This window comes from Pyrus communis, chromosome 12 (genome assembly GCF_041283825.1).
Source record: "Pyrus communis isolate YQ-2024b chromosome 12, ASM4128382v1, whole genome shotgun sequence".
Lineage (NCBI taxonomy): Eukaryota > Viridiplantae > Streptophyta > Magnoliopsida > Rosales > Rosaceae > Pyrus > Pyrus communis.
Genome location: NC_142576.1, coordinates 3,789,203 through 3,812,992, shown reverse-complemented (window position 1 = coordinate 3,812,992; position 23,790 = coordinate 3,789,203). Strand labels below are relative to the sequence as shown.

The following is a 23,790-nucleotide window of genomic DNA, read 5'->3' as shown; positions in this document are numbered from 1 at the left end:
AGCTCCTGCTGGAGCTGCTCTTACAATCCCCAACAAAGAAAAAACTCCTCTCTCCGCAGCAAAGCCATGAAACCCTCTCTATCTCTCTCTCTCTGTCACCCACTGGCAAACCCATGAAACACCGATCCAAAGCCAGATCGAGGCTAAGAGCCTCCTCAGATCAGGATTCAAGGCCAAGAAGAGCTTCCTCGGATCAGGATCCGAATCAGGATCCAGTCATAGGATGAATCCAGCCCAACCGCAGAAGCTCCGAGGTGAGATCCGGACTCGTCATGGCATACATGCTTTTAGATTTTGTTAGGGCTTGTGAGGTGGAAGGAAGATTACTTGTAATTTCATGGGTTAGGGTTTTGAGTTTGAGGAAAATTGCTGTAAGCTTTAGGACTCAAAAAGACAATTTCGGACTGAGCATAGACCTTCACAATCATTTGAGCCATAAAAAGTTGTGGTTTTTCAACCCTCTTTGTAACCCTTCGGACTTAAAAACTCGTATAACTTTTTTTTTTCTTTTTCACTTTTAACATTACAAGTTGGATATAATAGTCTTCCTGCAAGTATGCCAATGCATAACCCTATATTTCTACATGATCTTGCATATTGGGGTAAACAGTTAATTAAAAAGACATTTTTTATTTTTATTTTTAACTTACATAACAAGTATGTACAATCGATATACTTAGAGAGAATTATTTTTGAGAATAATGTCTGTATTATTATAGCCATCAAGTACTCTGGGTAAACTAAATATGCAGCTTTATCTTCATAGCTCCTCAGAATATCCGTGTAGAGCTGCATATTTAGTTCTCAGGAGCCGTGAGGACAAAGCTGCATATTTAGTTTACCCAGAGATATAATAATGCGGACATTATATGCAAAAGTGATTCTTTGTAAGTACATACAATGTACATAATATACTTGTTATGTAAGTTTAAAAAAAAAAATAATAATTGTCTTTTAATTAACTGTTTACCCCCAATATATATGCAGATCATGTAGAAATATAGGGTCATGCATTAACATACTTGCAGGGAGACTATTATATTCAACTTGTGACGTTCAAAGACGAAAAAGAATTTATACAAGTTTTTGAGTCCGAAAGGTAACAGAGGGTTGAAAAACCACAGCTTTTTGTGACTCAAATGATTGTGAAGGTCTATGCTTTTACTATATCGCGGCGCCGAAAATGAAAGGTACTATATCCAGTGAAAGGGAGATAGCGGGTCAAAGTGGCACACAAAGTCTACCTGTCCAAGATATGGACAGGCACTGTAGACAATTTGGTTGAACTTTCTGAGTATTGATTTTTATATGTTGATGTGAGACTTTAATCTCATGCAGGATAAATAAAAATAGGATTCGCGGTAGATTGTAGGATTTGAGATTAGGGTAAATAAAAGTAGGATACGCATTAGGCCGTAGGATTGTTGTGTTACAACGAATGAATAGATTGAAATTACATGAACCATGATTCTCAAATTGAAAGTCATTTGATTTTGTTGTTTTTTATTTGCCCTTGATCCAAATGCATGTATGAATTGCATCTGTTTTGTAATGGAGGAGTCAGGTGTGAAATGGCATCAGCCTATATCAAAAGGTGCTGGATTTTTTACTTCGGCAGCTATTAGCAGATTTTTTACTGCATTGTTGGATTCTGTTCAATCCCTTATTGATTGCAAAAGTAAGCAATCATTACAAACTGGAAATCTTCACTCGGAAAGTTCAACATCGACGGTCACTGATGAACACAGAAGGAAAACAGCTAGCAACACAACTAATTAAACGCAACCTTGTTTGCCATTCTACATACCCGTGTTTTTTTAATTTTGTCCTCTGATTCTCCGTTGCTTCATTTGATCCAAAAGCTAAAAATAAACAAAGGTGAGCGCACATGGGGAGAAGCGGATTTTTACGAAAATCAGTTCCTATTGGTGATGGTGTATTGAAACATTCCCAAATGCTTTCTAGACTTTCCCAAACACGTTACATTTAACTCTTGAAAATGGTGGAAAAAATAAACACAAAACAAAGATCAATAAATTTAGGATTCTAACAAGTAATGAACAACACAGAAACAAACACATAAGGCAGAAGCCATAATTTTAGTTCTAATTCCGCGTAAACACAAGAGCGACAATTTTCCTTACTAGGAAGTATGGAACCGCAAAATAAAATGGGCAGCTGCTTGCAGCAGTAGCACTTCTATCAAATTCGATAGACGGGCCTATGTTCAGAACCAACAACCCTGGTTCTTGGCAGTGAGGGAAAATCAGAATGAGGTTTGGCAATTCATCAAATGGAGGTGAAAAACCTGCACTGCTAGAAACCTAAACCACATTTTGTTCATCCGAAATTGAAGCCACCCGGAGGAGGGTTGGGCTGGTTTGCTCCGAAAGTAAAACCTAGTTGATTTCCATTTCCATTCCCATTCTCCTGGACTTCCTCATCTTCCTCGGTCCAATATCTCTCCAAGAGCTTGACAGCCTTCTCGTAAATTTCATGGTTATCATGTGTCTGCAGATTCTCAATCTTATCCGACCCCTCGCATTCATCGATGATTTGTGCATAAAGATTGATCCCACCATTCATTCCCATATTTTTGTCAGCCTCACCCACCTTGAGAATGTTCTCAAGGCCTTCAAGGCACACTGTTACAATCCTTGGATCTGGGCAAATGAGAAGATCGCATAGCGGTTTAATACAACCTTGGGTCACCAAGAATCTGCAAGAAACATTAAACATGATTGTAAAATATTGGAAAAATTAAAAATATAACAGGAGTAAGGGTAGAGCTTAAACATGAATCTAATAGACATATTCCAGTAGTAAGGGTAGAGCTTACTGAATTTGTTCATGAGATCCTCCAGAAGTGGCATTTGAGATGGCCCACGCAGCCTCCTTTTTTATGTCAAACTCTGCATGTTGGAGAAGTTGCACAAGTGGGAAGATGATACCAGCGTCTATCACAGCCTGTTAAATAGTAACCGATATACAGTAAAATGCAAGGGAGATATCAAGAAAAATCACATGGATCAAATTAATCCTGAGATAAGCCAAGCTACAGGATCAAGTAAATTTCCTTGCATCAAAAGGTATTAAACACACATATACATTTGCAGTGGCCACACAAAACTTATCAAGAAGTATAAGCATTTTCTTTGCAATGTAATGATATAACTTGCAGGAAACAAAATACGTCAAAGCAAAATAAAAGTGTTACTAAATAACTAATTAAAAATATATCTCTTTCCTTGTTACAACTAGCTATGTTATGTAGACTCAATAGAGTGCGGGGACCTTACCTAACAACTCCCCAGCCTATCTACCACTAAATAAAAGAGTAATGCCACACAACCATCTTACTTGTAAAGAAGATTATGCACCTCCAGACCAGACATCCACCCAAAACATGAACACTTTGGTATAGTGGATTTTGTAGGTGCCATGCATTGATAAAATGCACGAGATAAGCATTACTTATGTTGCGTATCAAACTTTGGATTGGTACTTTGTAAACGAAAAGATTTGAATGACTTCCCAAACTATATTGTCTAAGTATTAGCATTTATATGAATGCAATCCACGTGTTAAATGCAGTGTCTGGAACATGATAAACTTCGAATGCTCAAGAATATATATTTTTCATTTTCTCTTAGTTCGGGCCCAAATCCTGAAGAAAGCTAAAAAGCACTGTTTTTCAGTTCATGAAGAAAGAGTGTAAAAATTTTCTTTTCATGCTTATCTTTTAATACTAGATGCATACAATTTAAACTAAGTAATCAAATCCATATCCCTAATTTCCATTACACATCTCTAAAATGTAATTAAGCAGAACTTTATACCTGTATTTGACCTTTATTTCCAGCTGTGATATTTGAAATTGTCCAACAAGCTTCTTTCTTGATGCTCTTTTTGTGATTTTGCTTGAGAAGTTGATTGAGGCAACTGAGAACTTGGTTGTCAATAGCATACTGGAAAATATTAAGGGGTCAGTTTGTTGCTATATATAAGTGAAGAAAAATTAAGGCATTATATGAAAATAAATTTTTTAAATAAGACTCCCATTCAGCAAGAAGAACAGATTTCAGATGATATTAGGCTCTAAAGGGTATATAACTATTAGTGTTAATACCTGAGTCTGGGCATCATCACCAGTAACAATGTTACCCACTGCCCGAAGAGCAGGTATAAGAACCGTAGGTGATGGATGACTGCCATAAAAAAATTGTAGTAAACAAAAACCCACCCAAGGTGAATATGCCAAAGAACAATTCTGCAGTATATCAAACCATTGAAGACCAATGCCATATGTGAATAGTTTGTAGAGGGTTTAGAGACTTACAGCAAAAGCTCCACAAGCCGTGGGCATACGCCTGTGTCAATCACAGCTTGAATTTTGTCATTTGAACCATCAGAGAGATAGGATAGGGCCCAGCAAGCGTCTGTCAAGACTTCTTCATCATTCAAGTAAATGAGATGTTTTAGAAATGGCAAGGCAGGCTTCACCTGTAAAGAGAACATGCCGATAACCAAGCAGAAAGGGTACTTATTACAGTTATGATAAGGCATCGACCCAAATTATTCTACGAAGGGATATCAGATGACATTTAACACAGACAACTGCTGCATCTATAAAGTTTTAACAAAAAAGAGGTCTTCAATGAGTCCGAACCTGATCAAATGGGGTTGGTGGTTTTCCGCGACAAAAGTTAGATAGAGTCCAAGTAGCATTCCTCATCATGGATAACTTTGAATTTTCATTTAATTGAGCTAGCAATGGCATCAGTGCACCTTGTCCAAGAACAAGATCCCTGCAATTTGGTGAGTCACCAGCAACATTGCCTAGAGCCCATACTGCCTGTTCAGGAAACAAGAAATCAAGGATCGTCACCTAGTAAAGTTGAATAAGTACAAATATCTGACAGTAAAAGGAAGGGAAGCTATGAATATAGAATCATTAAAAATTAGAACCTAACAAAAAATATACCAAAATAATGAGCAGGATAATTCATAAAACTTATAGATATTGGAAATATTTCAAGATATGCAAGCCTCATAATTATTTAGAAAGTCCAGAGACATTTTCCACAGCGCACTCAAGTCAATGAAATTTCTGAACCTTGCTATTAACTTATATAGTAAGATTGGAAAATTAATAATATTCATGACTCAAAAAATTTGAGAAAGTGCAAAAGCCTAATTAGCAATGCTCTCAATCTCAGGTCAATGAAACTTGTGAAAGGTAAGGAGAAGGAACCTGCTCTCTGACATCATCACTGTCAGAGCTAAGAAGCTGCACAAACATGGGGACCGCACCATGCTCAATAACGACTCGTGTATGCTCTGATGTTCCAGATGCAACATTGGTCAAAGCCCATGCGGCTTCAAACTGCATATAAAGATGTAAGTCAACCTCAGTGTTTGATTACACCTTTTAAGGATAATTTCACTTAAACAAGAAATAAAGTTTCCATACTTGCAGTTGGGGCAAATCATGTCTTCCAAGAAGCTCAACAAACCGAGGGACAGCACCAGTTTTTATAACCTCATCAATAGGAGGGCTGCGCTCTACACAAAAATGAAAAACAAACCTCAAACAGACCTTTTACATATATTGGAAAGAAAATGAACTTCAAGCATTTGATCTGCGATCATACCGATTGATAATAACTTCCTAAATTGAGTAGTAGCGTCCAATTGCAGTGCAGGATCGTTAGACCATACTCCTTGCACCATTGACGGGATACTTTCCAACTGTTAAACAATACAAACATCAATTAAAGACCAAACCTTTTAATATAAGATCAAATAGCAAGAAGAGGAAACGTAAAGAGTGAACTTTATCTCATTCAAGATTCTCCTTTTCCCAGACATAAAACAAAAATGAAACAAACTATATAACTTACTCTAAAGAAAGAGGAACATTGTCCGATGCCTTAACCGTAAGTGTAAAAAGTTTATTTCAACATAGAGAGCATGAACTGATAACTTCCTGCTTCCAGTTATCTTCTCAACAAACGCATTCATTCAAATGAATTCCACACACTATGTAGAGTTTTGAGCCATGCCCTTCTCAAATTGAAAAGACTTTCAGATACCATGTATCATTCAGCACTTTCCAAACTAGTTGTGCTATTCTTTAAAAGCATTGAGAGGACAATGCTCAATAATTCAGCACTTCCCTTCACTTTCCCACAGTTTCTCTCTACTCATGCAGAACAGAAAAAAAAATCCAACGAAATCCAAAATACGCATAAAAAGATCGATTAACCCTTACAATCAACTTCTTATTAAACGGTAATTCCCATTTCAATTCCTTTCACTTTCTTAGCAACCAAGCATACGCAGATAAACTAACTAATCTCACAACAATTCCAAATAAAGCATAATTCAAATCCCCTAATCACTAATCAAAAAGAACAAAACAAAAATTAAAGCTAAGAACTTTCAAACAAAAATCAGCAAAAATACGAAGCAGTACCCTCTTCTCCAAAACGACGGTGGACTGGGACCCATCAAGCAGCTGCTGCTGGGACTGACTCAATCCTTCCCTCCTTTTCTTGAGCAAACTATCCTCCCGCTTATTCTTCCTGATCTCCACCAAGTTGTCCTCCCTCCTCCGCCGTGCTTCCTCCGCGTCGACCCCCGTCTTGTACGATTTCTTCCGCACATCGGTCCTCGTGCCCGGCCGCAGAGACATTACGTTTCGGATTCGTGGGGTTTTGCTTCGCTTCTGGGTTTCTGCGTTATTGCGCCCGCCGATTGTTCGATGAAATTACTCGGACAGGGCCACAGCGAAGCAACAAGGGAATCGGATATCAGAGTGCGCGTGAGTAGGCGGGAATATAATAGGAGGGTTTGAGGCTTGGCCCATCTTATTATATTCGTATACGACGCGTGTACGGAATCACCAGTCCAAGCTTTTTTTTTTTTTTTTTTTTTCCTCAAACAGACGATATTATATATCTTAAGAAAACAGGGAGTGAACTAAAACCTTACAATAAGTTAGTAATAATGTAGTTTAAATTCTTCTTTAACGAGAATCGAACCTAAGACTGTAATACTAAACGCTAAACGACCAGTTAATTATAATATAACAAAGAAATGTAAAATCTTGTTGTCCATTGTATGGCGTCAAACCTCACGTGTGACCCATTATGCTTAAAATAACCATAGGTAGAAGATATCTAGTTTTGATATGAAAGGTATCCCATCACACATTCATAGCGGATTGTTCTCTCACCATACAGTTCCAGTACGGCATGTTCAAGAATGTTTTTGTTTGTCAATCTCTTATATTTTTATTTTTGAATAAATTATGTTAGAGACGGGCACCTCGGTTGCAGAAGGTATCAGGAAGGGATGTTGTATCGACGGAGAAAGTATGTATAAGGGATGAAACCTGCGATCGAGCAGGATGCAGACGTGCAATTGAGCAAGATGCAGGGGCAGCAAAACTTCGGACTATCTTTCAACAATAAAATTAGTAGAGTGGAATGCAAACTTCGGTGCACGAGGTTTTACAAAATTTATAAAAGCCGAATCTGCTCAACCCCAATGTACTGGAGTAGGTGAAAAAGAAAATTGAATGTAGACAACCAGTGCCAGTTACACCTCAGAGACCATGACTAAGGAAAATAAATGTAGCTGTGATGATTTCGTATGCCTCTTCTTGTCTTTGCACTACGCCGCCTGCAAGCAAAACGAAGGATCTTCCCAGATAAATCGAACGGTATGAAAATAAGCTGAAGACGGTATTCAGATTCTACATCAGAAGTTGGAAAGGAAAAAGAACTTTTACCTTGTAAAGAGAGAGCCAGCCTATGAGTTGCACTCGCAGATGGGGTTGTCTGTACTGTGGGATTTATGAAAACGTAGTTCATGCACGAGAACCCAAGATTCCTGAAGTCAACGATAAACATACGTGAAACTGTGTCATGCTTATTAAATTGTAGGCATGTATTACAAACAAAAAGAAACCGGATTCAACAACGAGTAGTTGGTTATCATCTTATCTCCCTATTGGTGATGCCATTGCTACTTCTGGTATAATATTTTGTAATATGTCGTTTGACACACTGAAATTCACGAACAAAATACTCTCAAGTGGTATATTGAATCCTAATGATGAAAATTACTTTGCAGTTAAAGTACTAGACATTTCAAGAACCTCCGTAATTGAACAAAAAAATATTGAACCTGAAGAGAGATTATGAAATGAGTAAAATGGGATTTGTAGCTCTGAAACCATCCAAATAAGGAGAAAATGTTAGTGAAGAAAAAGTGAGTGTTATCGCTGAGAAAAATTTACAGAAGTATATTGACAGAGTGTTAAGACCAAACTATAGTAAATTCTAATTATGGCCTTCTGTGGATGAAAAAGTTACAGAAGTATATCGATAATGGTAAATATATGAAAAACGATATAGAAAAAAAATTCCATGGCCAAAATCTAAACAGAATTGACTCAGCTTAAGTACAAAATTTAGACCTTATTGTCATGGAAATATGTCAGCCCAAGAAGAGTAACATAAAAAATCAAAGCAAGTAGTAACCACAAGCAGAGAAAGAATTACCTTGAAAGATTATCACAAGGAAGAAGATAGCGGTTACGACCATTGCCAAAAAGTTGATCTTTGACGACGAGGTTTTATCAGCTTTCATTCTCTTCAATGCATTCATTCTTTCTCTCCTTGCACGCCGCAACCTCGCACGCTTTGAAATTTCGTTGACCAATTCTATATCAGCTGCATGTAATGATGGCCCTGTAGGAGGCCGAGGTGGCTTGGGATGCTTCTTAGGGATCTTCTTTTTCTGTTTATCTCCCATTCTATTCTCCATTCCTCCTTCTGCCATTTTCCCCATGCTACTAGCTAACATATCCATATTCTCACCAATACTCGAAACATTCTTGCTTGTGCTTAGCTCATCACTAGCTGCTATTGATCCGTCAACATACAAGTATCCACTTCTTGCCCTAGCCATTGTTTTCCTGGGACGTTTACCATCTGAACTTGACTCTTCATGTACTTCTTCTTCATCGGAGCTTTCCGTGTCACCACTTTCCAAGTCAAAATCCAGATCACTTTCTCGAGAACCTAGTTCATCCATTACATACCTAACTTTGGACTTTCCCTCTTAGCCTCTAACACCTCAAAGCCATAAATCTTTGATTCAAACACAGAACAACCTATACAATATTTTCAGCTACGTCCGCTAAGGCATTCCTAAGATCAATGACACCTCTTTATAGCCATCAAACCCTTAATCTCAAGCAAGAAACCGTCTTTTCCTACATTACGAACTAATCATACATAAAAGCTATAAAATTTACTTCTGAATTTCCCTAACTAAAGCTTATCCCAAACAGCGAAAAGGGTTTACAACAGTGTCATCAACCTAACCTCAAAAAAGTGCCCATTTGTTCTCATATCCTGGCATTCAACACAAAATACCAAAAATACAAAAAATTAACACAACAAAACTGTCGAATAACTACGAAATGTTTATCCGATTAAAAATGCAGTTTTACAAACAACAATCATATTCCAATAACCCTATAACCTTCATGGTTTGTTTGGCACCCGAGAAAAAGCAAGAAAACAAAAGCAATTTATGCAATTTTAACTCACATTTTCTGATTGTAAGGATAGGGAACATAAAATCCAACTCGCATATAATATTACACTTCTCGATTGGGTTGCCCAATTCCCCATTTCAATCCAAGTAAAGAGAAAGACAATGCGGATTGTAATTTTCCCAAAGCTTGTTAATTTCTTCCTTTATTCAGCATTTTCTCGGGAACCAAACATAACCCAGATTTGAAAAGGCATGATCGGAATCTTAATGGTATGAAAGCACGTACCTTGCGGCTGCAGAGCGAAGGCTGGAGGAAGGAGAGACGGGCAGGCAGCCAGCTGAGAGCTTAATTGGGGCTATTTCGAAAATATAGAACAAAACTCGGGGTTAATATGGAATGATGTCCTAGGACCACCGCGGTGCCCTTAGGTCGCGTTTGGTACGCGGGACGGGACGGAACAGAGTAGGACGAGGCGTTCCGTCCCGCGTTTGGTGCGCCTAAAATGAGTGGAACGCGCTGTTCCACGGAACAGATTTTGGATGATTTTTTGTTCCACACCCCTACCCTGGAACGGGTTGTTCCACGCCTGTGGGACAGAAATTTCCAATATTTTTAGACAAAAATGCCCTTGGTCTTTTTCAAAATTTACAACTTCAAAATCAGTTAACAAACCCTAAAAACAAAATCTCTTCTTCTCAGCCGTTTCTCTTCACCTCTGCATCCCTTTCCCCTTTGCAACCTTCCTTCTCATCTTCATCCCTTTCCCCTTCGCAACCTTCCTGCTCATCTTCTTCTGTGCAGCCTCGCAACCTTCCTCCTCGTCCCCTTCGCAACCTTCCTCCTCGTCCTCTTCCGTGTAGCAGCTCTGTGAACTTGGACTCTTTTCTTGTAAGGACAAAACTTCGACCAGTCAATATTAAGGTTAGATTCCTATTTTGAATGGTCTGATTGTTGTATTTATAGCTTCTGTCGCAGAAGGTAGTTCGATTTAGATGGTTGTTTTTACTCATCTACCATGTTAGGCCTTGTTCATTATGTTTGATATTTTCCTTTTTGTTTCCCTTTTCAAATCAGTGAATTCGAGGATGCTTTCAAAGATCGACAGAGAACTAGTGGTTTGTCAGCTCATAGTTTCAGGCGAAACGAGTATGGTCCATCTCCACCTACTAGAGGGGATGTAGCTGGTTATTCACGGCCAATCCATGGAAGGTGGGAAAGTCGTTCAACTGGACGGAGTGACAAGGATAGTGACTCGCAATCTGATAAGGATTCTGGTGAGGTTTTAGTTAATCATATAGATATGGTTTTCTCTGTACAAAGGCACATGTAGTTGAATATGCATGTTTCAGAAAAAAGCTTCATATGATTGTTAGTTCCTGTTGTAGAGGCTGGCAGCGATCTTTATAGGGATTCCAGTAGAGTCTTCCATAAGTAAGTACTAAGTAGGACTTTCGCCCTTCATCTTCTTTGCATCTATTGGATTTGCAGTTATTTGACAGAAGAAACTTATGAATTGTTTAGCCTTTACCCAGACCTCCAGCCACTTTCTCATCGTTGACCAAACAATGGAAATTACATTTCAATTTTCCAAAGGACTGGGCTAAGATTGGTTATGCTTAACAGTTAATATTAGCAGGAGGAAAAGATATATTGATTGGGTGACATGAAAGTAGTTAGGGATTGTGAGGGATGCTTTTGCGGATGTCAGATTATGCTTTTAGGGATGTCCAAATTATGCTGTTTAGGAAAGCCCTTGAAGTTTAATCTGAGACTTACTTTGTGGACAAGCTGATATTTGTTGTGAGGATATTGAAGGATCGACCACTAAAAAGCATTGATTAGCATATAGAATTAGAATTGGTGACTGGTGCCCTTGTAGGTGATTGTTAAAATCCTACCATTGTTCATTTCCTGTCTTGAAACTATCAAGAAATTAATTTCTGATTGAAATATTTTTTGTCCTCATTCTATGTTAGGCTCATTTCTGTGACAATATTATCTTAATTCCATGGACTAATCCATGTGTTGACTGTGTTGAAAGGCACAAATTTTTTTGACATGTTTGGGTTTGATCTCATGTGGATTATTGGAAAAACAAAATGGTATTGCTCTGACAGATTGTTGGTCGCTTACAGGTCTGAAGACTAATATTACGAATCGTGATTCTAAATCAGCCCAAGATCGTTATTTATCTGTGAGTTTTGCATGTTTATCAACTTATATGGTTTGGATCTTTTTTTTTTTTTGTTGGATCGTTATTGTGCGTGTCTGATTCATTTTGTATTCCAGATTCGGGAAACTGTCCCTTTCAGATTTTTGGAATTTCAATGAAGTTAGTGAAAGATACCGATCTGATGGGTATTTGGACCACCTTGGATGACTCACAGAAGCCAGATTTCATTAAAGTGTTTATGGAGAGCCTTTGAGGTTTTAGTATTTGTGGTTTTAGTATGGGGAACTTTATCAACTTCTAAGTGTTTTCATTATTACTTTAGCAAGACATTATTTGTTTTTTAAGTCAGGACGAATGTTTGATTTCGGAAATTTCATGTTTAAGTTATGCATATTTCATTTTCTTTGTTTAAGTTCTAAATGTTTAAACCCTAATGTTTGTAGAACCTAAACTCCTTAAACAACAACCCACAATTGAAAGGACCAAAATTAGGGACTAAAAATTGAATTGGGGTGTGGGTTTTGCAATTTGCACAATAAAATTTGATGGGTTTGTGGTGAAAATTCGAATGGAGGTGTAGAAAACGGGAAAAATTACAAATTTTAAAGGGGTTTGCATGTGAAACACAATATATACCTATTAAAATTTGGACCAAGAAAAACAAATAATGGATAATAGTGTTCAAATTTGAACAACTTAAAAAAAAAAAAAAAAAAAAAAAAAAGAGTCATGTCCCGTTCCGCCCATAAAATTGTACCAAACAACAGCGGAACATGGGTATTTTAGTCATTTTAATCTTTTGGTTCCGTTCCGTCCATGTGCTACCAAACGCAGGACATAACAACCGTCTTGTTCCGTCCTGCGCGTACCAAACATAACACAGAACATCTGTTCCGTCCCGTCCCGTTCTGTCCCGTCCCGTCCCGTCCCGTCCCGTCTGCGTACCAAACGCTACCTTAGGTCGCGTTTGGTACGCGGGACGGGACGGAACAGAGTAGGACGAGGCGTTCCGTCCCGCGTTTGGTGCGCCTAAAATGAGTGGAACGCGCTGTTCCACGGAACAGATTTTGGATGATTTTTTGTTCCACACCCCTACCCTGGAACGGGTTGTTCCACGCCTGTGGGACAGAAATTTCCAATATTTTTAGACAAAAATGCCCTTGGTCTTTTTCAAAATTTACAACTTCAAAATCAGTTAACAAACCCTAAAAACAAAATCTCTTCTTCTCAGCCGTTTCTCTTCACCTCTGCATCCCTTTCCCCTTTGCAACCTTCCTTCTCATCTTCATCCCTTTCCCCTTCGCAACCTTCCTGCTCATCTTCTTCTGTGCAGCCTCGCAACCTTCCTCCTCGTCCCCTTCGCAACCTTCCTCCTCGTCCTCTTCCGTGTAGCAGCTCTGTGAACTTGGACTCTTTTCTTGTAAGGACAAAACTTCGACCAGTCAATATTAAGGTTAGATTCCTATTTTGAATGGTCTGATTGTTGTATTTATAGCTTCTGTCGCAGAAGGTAGTTCGATTTAGATGGTTGTTTTTACTCATCTACCATGTTAGGCCTTGTTCATTATGTTTGATATTTTCCTTTTTGTTTCCCTTTTCAAATCAGTGAATTCGAGGATGCTTTCAAAGATCGACAGAGAACTAGTGGTTTGTCAGCTCATAGTTTCAGGCGAAACGAGTATGGTCCATCTCCACCTACTAGAGGGGATGTAGCTGGTTATTCACGGCCAATCCATGGAAGGTGGGAAAGTCGTTCAACTGGACGGAGTGACAAGGATAGTGACTCGCAATCTGATAAGGATTCTGGTGAGGTTTTAGTTAATCATATAGATATGGTTTTCTCTGTACAAAGGCACATGTAGTTGAATATGCATGTTTCAGAAAAAAGCTTCATATGATTGTTAGTTCCTGTTGTAGAGGCTGGCAGCGATCTTTATAGGGATTCCAGTAGAGTCTTCCATAAGTAAGTACTAAGTAGGACTTTCGCCCTTCATCTTCTTTGCATCTATTGGATTTGCAGTTATTTGACAGAAGAAACTTATGAATTGTTTAGCCTTTACCCAGACCTCCAGCCACTTTCTCATCGTTGACCAAACAATGGAAATTACATTTCAATTTTCCAAAGGACTGGGCTAAGATTGGTTATGCTTAACAGTTAATATTAGCAGGAGGAAAAGATATATTGATTGGGTGACATGAAAGTAGTTAGGGATTGTGAGGGATGCTTTTGCGGATGTCAGATTATGCTTTTAGGGATGTCCAAATTATGCTGTTTAGGAAAGCCCTTGAAGTTTAATCTGAGACTTACTTTGTGGACAAGCTGATATTTGTTGTGAGGATATTGAAGGATCGACCACTAAAAAGCATTGATTAGCATATAGAATTAGAATTGGTGACTGGTGCCCTTGTAGGTGATTGTTAAAATCCTACCATTGTTCATTTCCTGTCTTGAAACTATCAAGAAATTAATTTCTGATTGAAATATTTTTTGTCCTCATTCTATGTTAGGCTCATTTCTGTGACAATATTATCTTAATTCCATGGACTAATCCATGTGTTGACTGTGTTGAAAGGCACAAATTTTTTTGACATGTTTGGGTTTGATCTCATGTGGATTATTGGAAAAACAAAATGGTATTGCTCTGACAGATTGTTGGTCGCTTACAGGTCTGAAGACTAATATTACGAATCGTGATTCTAAATCAGCCCAAGATCGTTATTTATCTGTGAGTTTTGCATGTTTATCAACTTATATGGTTTGGATCTTTTTTTTTTTTTGTTGGATCGTTATTGTGCGTGTCTGATTCATTTTGTATTCCAGATTCGGGAAACTGTCCCTTTCAGATTTTTGGAATTTCAATGAAGTTAGTGAAAGATACCGATCTGATGGGTATTTGGACCACCTTGGATGACTCACAGAAGCCAGATTTCATTAAAGTGTTTATGGAGAGCCTTTGAGGTTTTAGTATTTGTGGTTTTAGTATGGGGAACTTTATCAACTTCTAAGTGTTTTCATTATTACTTTAGCAAGACATTATTTGTTTTTTAAGTCAGGACGAATGTTTGATTTCGGAAATTTCATGTTTAAGTTATGCATATTTCATTTTCTTTGTTTAAGTTCTAAATGTTTAAACCCTAATGTTTGTAGAACCTAAACTCCTTAAACAACAACCCACAATTGAAAGGACCAAAATTAGGGACTAAAAATTGAATTGGGGTGTGGGTTTTGCAATTTGCACAATAAAATTTGATGGGTTTGTGGTGAAAATTCGAATGGAGGTGTAGAAAACGGGAAAAATTACAAATTTTAAAGGGGTTTGCATGTGAAACACAATATATACCTATTAAAATTTGGACCAAGAAAAACAAATAATGGATAATAGTGTTCAAATTTGAACAACTTAAAAAAAAAAAAAAAAAAAAAAAAAAGAGTCATGTCCCGTTCCGCCCATAAAATTGTACCAAACAACAGCGGAACATGGGTATTTTAGTCATTTTAATCTTTTGGTTCCGTTCCGTCCATGTGCTACCAAACGCAGGACATAACAACCGTCTTGTTCCGTCCTGCGCGTACCAAACATAACACAGAACATCTGTTCCGTCCCGTCCCGTTCTGTCCCGTCCCGTCCCGTCCCGTCCCGTCTGCGTACCAAACGCTACCTTATAGACGACACGCCGTATCTGTTTCTATTTTTGGCCAGATTCTTTCATTTTTGTTGTTCTTTTTGGTACAAAAGTCAATGAGAAATGATTTTTTACCGTTATCTATAGTAGGTTATTGATGTTAATTGAAGGATTTTGTAGCTAGATAAAAGCTGAGGAAAATATCTCAAAGTGAGATTCTTCATGAATTCCCAGCTCATCTTATATTTTTGATATAATATTTTATAATGTTGATACTAGAATGGACGTTAAACTGGAATCTGTAAAAGATTCTTACTTTTGAGATATTCCTTTTAGCATGTACTTAGCAAAGTTATTCTTAAAACAAGATGACTTGTATACCTATCATTATCGTTTGTATTAAAAAGTTATTGATGTTACTTTTCATAGAGATGATCATTGAAAATGAAAAGAACAAAAGTGAATTAAAATAAACAAGTTTTAAGAAGGAATGTGGATAGTTTTGAGCAAGAGAATTTGACACTCCTCTTACCACTTTTAAGAACTAACCTTTCAAAAGACAAACAGGTTTAAAAAGTAGAGAATTTGAAACTAAAAAGTCAAGTGTAAAAATCTCGATCCACAAATGTAACCAAGATTATTCATCAAATTAAGAAAATTAAAAGGATCAAACATAAAATCCATCCGGCCGTAAGCACATATTAAAGCATTCCCAAGAGCTTGTCACCAATAAGACAAGTAGCATAAACAATAACATCATGAACTGCATGCTTGATCGCCTCCTCTGAGAAAACTACTTTGCCACTCCAATGAGGTTCCTAGCGGGTGGCTTAATATCCAGACCAACTTCAAGTCCCAACTCTTCGACCTTACAGCACCAGGCGAGTTTAGGTTTCTTCAAAACCCTAGCTGCCAAATGACCGAATCCTACCCCTACCCCTACCTTACAAACAAGAGAATGCCTATTAAAACGCTGAAGTTTGTACTCTGATACACCTACAAAACAGATAGTGCTATCAGAGAGAAGTTGCCAGAGTTCTTTACAATAACGTAAGGAGCCGAGCAACCGTCACTGTTAATCGCTGGGATAACCAAGCAGCGATTTCCAGCACAAAGAAGCAACTGTTCGACGTCTCGTTATATAGATCAAACTTAAAATCAAGACCCATGACGCGACGTGTTTCCAGAAAAGTCATCAGCTCTGATATCTTTCCGGCGATCAAACGAACATCAGTGACTACACTTACCTCAACTTTGTAACCATGAACTGTAACTTCATAATTACCCATCTTTGACAGGAACTGGTAAGGTATCATGTTAAGATATGTATAATATTCCTGAGCAGACGTAAAAAAACTCCAAGAGGAAAACTAACGAGGAAGCAAATGCACGAAGATATTCATATATAGGCCGAGTTTGGTGAATTTAATTGGATAACAGCGTGGTACCTAGACGAATTGATGGATTTAGTTGAACACATTGATAATATGAATCCAGGCCACAAGTCCTTTGATGTGAATATACGGGGCACTGGAAAGTCAACTTTGATGTGCACAGGCCCAGACTCCAACATTAAGTTCCTTTCGCTGAACCAGTTGTCGGCGTGCAAGGGCAAGGGCTTTATAATTGGGCCGCGGGTCTGCTGTTCCCAAATGGCTGTCTCATTCCGTGTCTCTTTGTTACAATGTCAACACATGTTCTACCACTTAAAAGAGTATTGACGTTGTCAAGTCTTATATTAAAGCTTAATGAAAGAAAAAAATCGTATCCTTAAAGTTCTCCTGTATCTACAAAGCATAGTGTCATTAGCGAGAAGTGTAAGTTGTGAGTGTCAAAGAATATGTGCTCACTGTTTTTGGACATATAGGTAACTTGGTCAATCCGACTTAATAGTTGAGAAAATTATGGAGCCTTATTTGGTTAGGTTTAGGAGTCCTTATTTAGTGCAATTAATTATAAAAACCTTAATTAGTTGACAAAGAATTCGTTACCATTTAGGACTATAATGAAATCCTAATTGACTTGGAATGTCCCTTTAATCAGTTAATAGGCCGGATTAAAGGGATGAGAGTCTATATATTAAGAGGTCCCTGCACTCACAGCATTATCCTATTCTAGTGCAAAACCCTATTTCTGTGCATAAGGACTCTTGGCTGCTAGAGTGTAGAAGTTCCTCCTTGAAACCCTAACAGTCATGGCTTCTTCTTCCTCCGCTTTCGAAGATAAGTTTATTTCCCTTTAATTGTTTGATTGGTTCATTGTAATTATATTTGTTATATCTGTGATCCTAGTAACTTGTTGATTTTCAGATTACTTCTTACAAGAAGCTGTTCAAGTTCTTGTGATCGACGTTTACCAACACCAACCCAATCAAGCTGACCAATACGCATTTGTGCTTCATAAAGCTGCACTGGTATGATCAAGCAACGACTTCCTGCACAAATCAGCACTATTCGAGCATACCGGAGATCCGGTCTTAATTATGTAGAGTCCCATAACAGAACTTTCGGATTTCAGAAGACCTCATAGTTCTTATAGTTTTTCAGCAGTCAAACAGGCACCATAAACCACATACTTTCACTTTAACATCAGGAACTTCAACTTCATAGTTACCCGATTTTTGCAGGAACTGATAAGGAAACATGCTGAAAATATTATCAATTGATAAGAGATCAGTGCAAGTCCATGATTCTGATAAGGGTAGCGTTATTGTTGGGTCTTCAGAAAGGTTACATTGCGCTCCAAATATCAAGAAATATAAGAGGAAAAATTTAGAGTAAATGATTTTTTCTTGAAGTGAATATATAGGTAAGCAGCAGGACTTGAGCATGTACATGTTTTAACTGATAAGAAGACAGTGGTACTCTTGTCCTTTTTGTAGGTATAATTTCCTATTCAAAACAAAAACTTCAATTTGATGTCTTATTGTAACTCTGTGGATTAAGATCATATATCTTCTTACTCGAGATTTCGAATTGAACTTCACAACCGCTTATATAAGAAAAACAAGAACAACTTACATGACACGAGTATACTGTTACGTGGTGTCTCATGCCAAAGAAATAAGGGCATGAGAACAGAAACTTACATATCTTTATTTTATTGGCACAAAATACTACAGTGTCTGTGTACTCATGCTATATAAGTCATTCTCAAGAAAAACGGAGGATCCCCTTGTTGAATGTGGTGCGTGCCTTTGGACCTTTGCCCTATTGGATGGATATTGAGTCCTTGTGCAGGTGGAACTTGATGAACAAAAAGTTATGTATACAAGTGTTGGATATTTGTCAACAATTTGTGATAAACTTGTATATGCTAATAAATAATTAATATTGAACAGAGTATGAACAATGAAATAATATTAAACAGAAAATTTGAAGATCGAGGCTTACGTACCGCAATGTCTTTGAAACAGAAATTTCGTCTCTACTTAGTGCTTGTAGTTCTACGGACGTCTGCCTCACCAGGATTCAACGATCTAAGTCGGGAATTTCAGCACCGGAAAAATTGACTTCTGGCGAATTTCTGTGTGGTTCTCTCAGAAATGATGTTTATGATTGTAGAAGAAGAATGTTGATTTTCTATGTTTTAAATGTCATGCAGATGGATGTATATATAATATGATTTGCCTGTTTGCAACAGGTATGAGGAAGCGATGCATCTATTGGGAGACATCTTCTCATAGGGGTGTTGTGCTCTCTGAGTTTTTTCATTGGCTTCAGACTTCATCTGAAAAGATGAGTCTGTTCAAAAATAATTTAAATTCAAAATTAATTAAAAATAATTAATTAAAGAATTTAATTCTCATAGCCCTAAGGCTCAAGGCCCATCTTTTGATAATTAATTATATATTAAATATATATAAAAATTATATATATATATATATATTAATTATTAATTATTAATTAATTAGTACACCCCAAAGCCCAACCTCAAGGGTGAGCTCAATTTTAGTCTCCAATGCCTATCACTCCAATCACTTTCTATAAGAGATAAAGCCTTATAAAGTGAGGAAACCTTTTGGGAATGACCAATGTGGGACAAAGAAATTTCTACTCAAAATTTCCAACAATACCCCACATTTGAGTTGAAATTTCATTCAAACTCCAACAATAACCCCACATTTGAATGCAAATGTATGATTAGGCTGCCTAAAACTGAGAGATAATAGACATGATATGCATCGGGTGAAGTGTCTTTTGGACTTGAACTTACCCTAGTGAAAACATATCGGGTTTACTTGGTGACACTAATAGATGTGGAAGATCTTGAATTGTTCACCGCAGTAGTAAACCGAGACAATATGCTACACACAAATCACGTCTCCCACACGTCAATTCATACGGTTGTGTTCATTTTGGCCCTGAACAGATCTCGGATTTCATAGGAGCTTTAGAGAATTTAGCCATTTCAATTCTCATAAATGCGGCCCCATTTACTCCTATATAGGTGACATTCATTAAGAATAGTCTGCCATATTCCTCTTGATAACAAGATATTAATGTCATTAAATGTATAAAACATAACCTTTCAAACTCAACAGACAACATACATTTTATCATAGGAATGGGTAAGTTGTGTGTTCAACATTTGAATCAAACTCAACTAGTTTGCCTATTGAACCTAGACCATAGGATCTTCAATCAGCTAGGTTAGGTTTCCGTCTAGTTCGATTCATTGAATTGGCTTGAGACCCATTCCTCTCGATGTAAATAATATTTGCTCTCTTGGTAGGCCTTTTGTCAAATGATCAGCTATATTTTCCTTTGACTTTACATAATCAATGGATATTATTAAATTGGAGAGCAATTTCTTGAGAGTATTATGCCGACGCCTGACGTGTCGCGACTTTCCATTATATACATGACTTTTGGCCTTTGATTGTGTGGCCATACTGTCACAATGTATACATATAGCAGTTACAGGCTTTGGCCACACTGGAATATCCTCCAAAAAATATTTGAGCCACTTGGCTTCGTCGCCAGCCAAGTCTAAAGTTATAAACTCGGATTCCATGGTGGAACGAGCTATACATTTCTGTTTAGAGGATTTCCAAGATATTGCTGCACCTCCCAAGGTGAAAACATATCCACTTGTTGACTTGGATTATGTAGTGTCAGAAATCCAATTGGCATCATTGAAGCCTTCTACAACAGGTGTATACTTGGTGTAGTGTAATCCGTAGTTAAGTGTATTTTTCAAATACTTTAACACTCTTACTAAAGCATATATTAATTATATATATATATATATATATATATATATATATATATATATATATATATATATATATATATCACCCAAGGCCCATCTTTTGATAATTAATTATTAACTAATTAATTACCCCAAAGTCCAACCCCAAGGGTGAGCCCAATTTTAGTCTCCAAGGTCTATCACTCAATCACTTTCTATAAATGACAAAGTCTTATAAAGTAAGGAAACCTTTTGGAAATGGCCAATGTGGGACAAATAAATTTCTACTCAAAATTTCTAACAACAAGTTTGAAGTCAAGTGTACTACAGATGAACTGCTATGTCTAACAATTGTGACTGAATTCTAATTAAACTATATCCTTGATAACATCAGAACAATATTAGCCTCAATATTATTTTCAAATATTTATCATCAGAAAGGGGACAATTGTTAGTAAAGCAATTAATGAAAATCCATTCCAGATTTTGGCAAAAAAAAAATTAAAGAAATTCAGATTTACATTCCAAGGTTTCACACGATCCTCTCACAAGAAGTGCATGAGGCTAAAAAAAAAGTGCCGTGCTATAATCACTAACCAAACAAGAAACAAAAACGAAGAACTTTCGGGAGAGGATTGGTGCCTTTTACGCGATCATTGCTGAAAAGCTAATCTCGCCTAATCTTTCTCCTTTTGAAAAAAAGAAAAAAAGAAAAAAAGAACATGATTGAACTAAATTTAACTCATGAGAAATCGTTCATCAAAGCATAAACACAGTAAAACAAAATCCCTATACTTTAACATATGCATTGTGGTGAAGAAGTAGAAGTAGAATGTTTAAAGCATTCCCAAGAGCTTGTTCCCAATAAGAAAGGAAGCATAAACATCATGAATTGCATACTTGACCTCCTCCTCGGAAAAAACTACTTTGCCACTCCAACTAGGTTCCCGAGAGCTAGAAGCCCCAGCACCACTCCCCTCTGCCCCTAGTGGTGTCGGTGGCTTAATATCCAAGCCAACTTCACCTCCCAATACTACCACCTGACTGCACATTTCAAGATTGGGCTTCTTCAAAACCCTAGCTACCAAATGACCCAACTCTACCCCTGCCTTGCATATAAAAAAGTTCCTACTATAAAGCTTCACCTTTGATCTCATTGCTACACCTACAAAACAGATGGTGTCATCAGAGAGAAGTAGCATGAGTTCTTTACAATAATGCAAGGGTTTACCATCATTAAAAATCGCTGGGATAATCAAGCAGTGATTTCCAGCACAAAGAAGCAACTGGTAGACGTCTCGGTTATATTGATCAACCTTAAAATCAAGTCCCATAACGCGACATGTTTCCATGAAACTCATCAGCTCTGATATTTTTCCAGCGATCAAACGAACATCCGTGACAACACTTACCTTGACTTTGACACCATGAACTGTAACTTCATAATTACCCATCTTCTCCAGGAAATGGTAAGGTATCATGCTGAACTGTATATTGTGTTACCAAGTAGAACTTACAAATCCCGAAGTGGAAAATTAGTTGGGAAAATGTCAAAATAATTTGACCTTTAAAAATCAAAGAAAAGATGGAGGCATAGCCTACTATAGTAGGCTTCTCCTCCCTACGCTTATCCTATTAGAATATTAGTAGGAAGCAAACATTATTTCCCAATTTTACTATAAGTGAGTAATTAAGGATCAATTTCCAATAGCAATTGTATATAAATTAGGACATCTAAACCTCTTTTAATAAGACTTTTCCAAACCAACTTGAACTCAAACATCTGCGGATGCATTTCAAATTATAGAATCAAAGAACCACCAGTACAAACATAATGCAGAGGATTGAAAGATTACTGATATCCAATTTGCATAATCAACATTGTGATCAAATTGACAAAGCCAACTCAAAATAATTTGCTTCCACTTATCTCACCGAACTTAACAACAATAATGTTAAGCTTCAGCTAACAACAAATTTTGTTAACTTTCAAATTACTCCATCACAATGAGCAATAAAGTAATAATTCAACCACTTGCTGTCTTTCAAATTACTCCGAGACAATGAGTAATAAAGTAATAATTCAACCACTTGCTGTGATTCATAAGCATCAAAATAAATTATAACTTCACAAGACATGAACCAACTTGCGAAACAAAACCAAAATTGTTTGCCCCACTCATCCATGCCAAACTCAGTATTTACAATTAATACTTCGTTTCAATTATCTCATTACTCAAACATAATGAATAACATGATCATCATTCAACCAGTTGCTTAAACAAAAATCTTAAAAAATATCCGTAAGCAACACCATGCATAATTATAGTACAATTACACCAAATGCCTTGTCAAATAAGAAACGATTTTAAAGCATGACAAGAATTATAATTTAGGGTAAATTACACAGAACTACCTCAACTACTGGGTCATTAACAGTTTCATACCTCGTCTTTAAAAAGTTTCAATGTCATACCTCATCTACGAATTTGTTAAAATTTCATACATTCCGTCAGTTATCTGTCAATTCCTCTGTCAAAATGCTGACGTGGCAAGTGACGAGACCCATTTTCTATTAAAAAATTAATTAAATATTATAAAAAAAATATTATAAAAAAGAAAAAGAAAAAAGAAAGAAACCCAAACCTAGATCCCATCCCCCCTTCCCATCTTCCCTATCCGTCCCCCCTTCCAAACCTAGAACCCCTGCGCCCACTCTTCCTCCATCTCCTCCTCCTTCCCATGGCGCTCCTCCCCTTTCCCCTCCCTCTCCTCATCCTCCTTCTCCTCCTCCTCCTCCTCCTGCTTCACTAACCTCTCCCCCCAGGATGGGTGCGCGATGGGTTTGGGGAAGACGGGAGGGAGAAGAAAGGGGTGGGTTGCAGGGAAAGGGTTCTGGGCTTGGAAGGAAGGTTTTGGGGGGCGGGGGGGGGGGGGCGGTGTGGGATCAACGGGGAAGATGCGAAGGGTATAGAGGGGGTTGAAGCTGTTGGATGGAGAAGGAAGAGAGGATGCAGGGAAGGTTGAAGTTGTTGGCGTTGGTGGGGCAGGGGTCGGGGGTGGATGAGGTGGTGGCGGGTGGAGATGTTGGTGTGGGTGGGGAAGGGGTCGGGGGTTGTAGGGAAGGGGAAGGGATCTGGGTTGTAGGGAAGGGTGTGGGTTTTTTTTTTTAATTTTTTTAATTTTTTTAGGGTAAATTATTATTTTAATAATAGTTTATTAA

The 23,790-nt window shown here is 37.6% G+C and overlaps 3 protein-coding genes and 2 long non-coding RNA genes across 6 annotated transcripts; 2 read left to right on the top strand and 3 right to left on the bottom strand.

The window, feature by feature from the left end:
- Positions 1–2,012: 2,012 nt before the first annotated feature.
- LOC137745362 (importin subunit alpha-4) lies at positions 2,013–6,864 on the bottom strand. The gene is made up of 11 exons (XM_088681302.1): positions 6,479–6,864; positions 5,655–5,751; positions 5,474–5,565; positions 5,255–5,386; positions 4,670–4,855; positions 4,340–4,503; positions 4,130–4,208; positions 3,840–3,968; positions 2,840–2,967; positions 2,309–2,719; positions 2,013–2,242 (listed from the first exon to the last, which is right to left on the bottom strand). The coding sequence occupies exons 1-10, from the start codon at positions 6,695–6,697 to the stop codon at positions 2,341–2,343; spliced, it is 1,605 nt and encodes a 534-aa protein (XP_088537428.1). The 5' UTR covers positions 6,698–6,864; the 3' UTR covers positions 2,013–2,242; positions 2,309–2,340.
- A 598-nt stretch (positions 6,865–7,462) lies between these two features.
- On the bottom strand, positions 7,463–9,998 carry LOC137746277 (uncharacterized). Of its 2 annotated transcripts, none has more exons than XM_068486351.2 (4): positions 9,863–9,998; positions 8,574–9,431; positions 7,799–7,899; positions 7,463–7,689 (listed from the first exon to the last, which is right to left on the bottom strand). In XM_068486351.2, exons 2-3 carry the CDS (start codon positions 9,106–9,108, stop codon positions 7,877–7,879), a joined length of 558 nt encoding a protein of 185 aa, XP_068342452.2. In that variant the 5' UTR covers positions 9,109–9,431; positions 9,863–9,998; the 3' UTR covers positions 7,463–7,689; positions 7,799–7,876. The 2 variants fall into 2 exon arrangements, with proteins under 2 accessions (XP_068342452.2, XP_088538178.1); XM_088682052.1 differs by lacking the exon at positions 9,863–9,998 and adding an exon at positions 9,630–9,839.
- Positions 9,999–10,303: 305 nt separating this feature from the next.
- On the top strand, positions 10,304–12,121 carry LOC148692195 (uncharacterized). The gene is made up of 4 exons (XR_015954455.1): positions 10,304–10,498; positions 10,652–10,851; positions 11,713–11,771; positions 11,867–12,121. It is a non-coding gene; the product is annotated as an uncharacterized LOC148692195 (long non-coding RNA).
- An 899-nt stretch (positions 12,122–13,020) lies between these two features.
- LOC148692194 (uncharacterized) lies at positions 13,021–14,826 on the top strand. The gene is made up of 4 exons (XR_015954456.1): positions 13,021–13,203; positions 13,357–13,556; positions 14,418–14,476; positions 14,572–14,826. It is a non-coding gene; the product is annotated as an uncharacterized LOC148692194 (long non-coding RNA).
- Positions 14,827–21,363: 6,537 nt separating this feature from the next.
- On the bottom strand, positions 21,364–22,048 carry LOC137745506 (uncharacterized). Its single transcript, XM_068485469.2, has one exon. It carries the CDS (start codon positions 22,046–22,048, stop codon positions 21,404–21,406), a length of 645 nt encoding a protein of 214 aa, XP_068341570.2. The 3' UTR covers positions 21,364–21,403.
- Between the last annotated feature and the right edge of the window lie 1,742 nt (positions 22,049–23,790).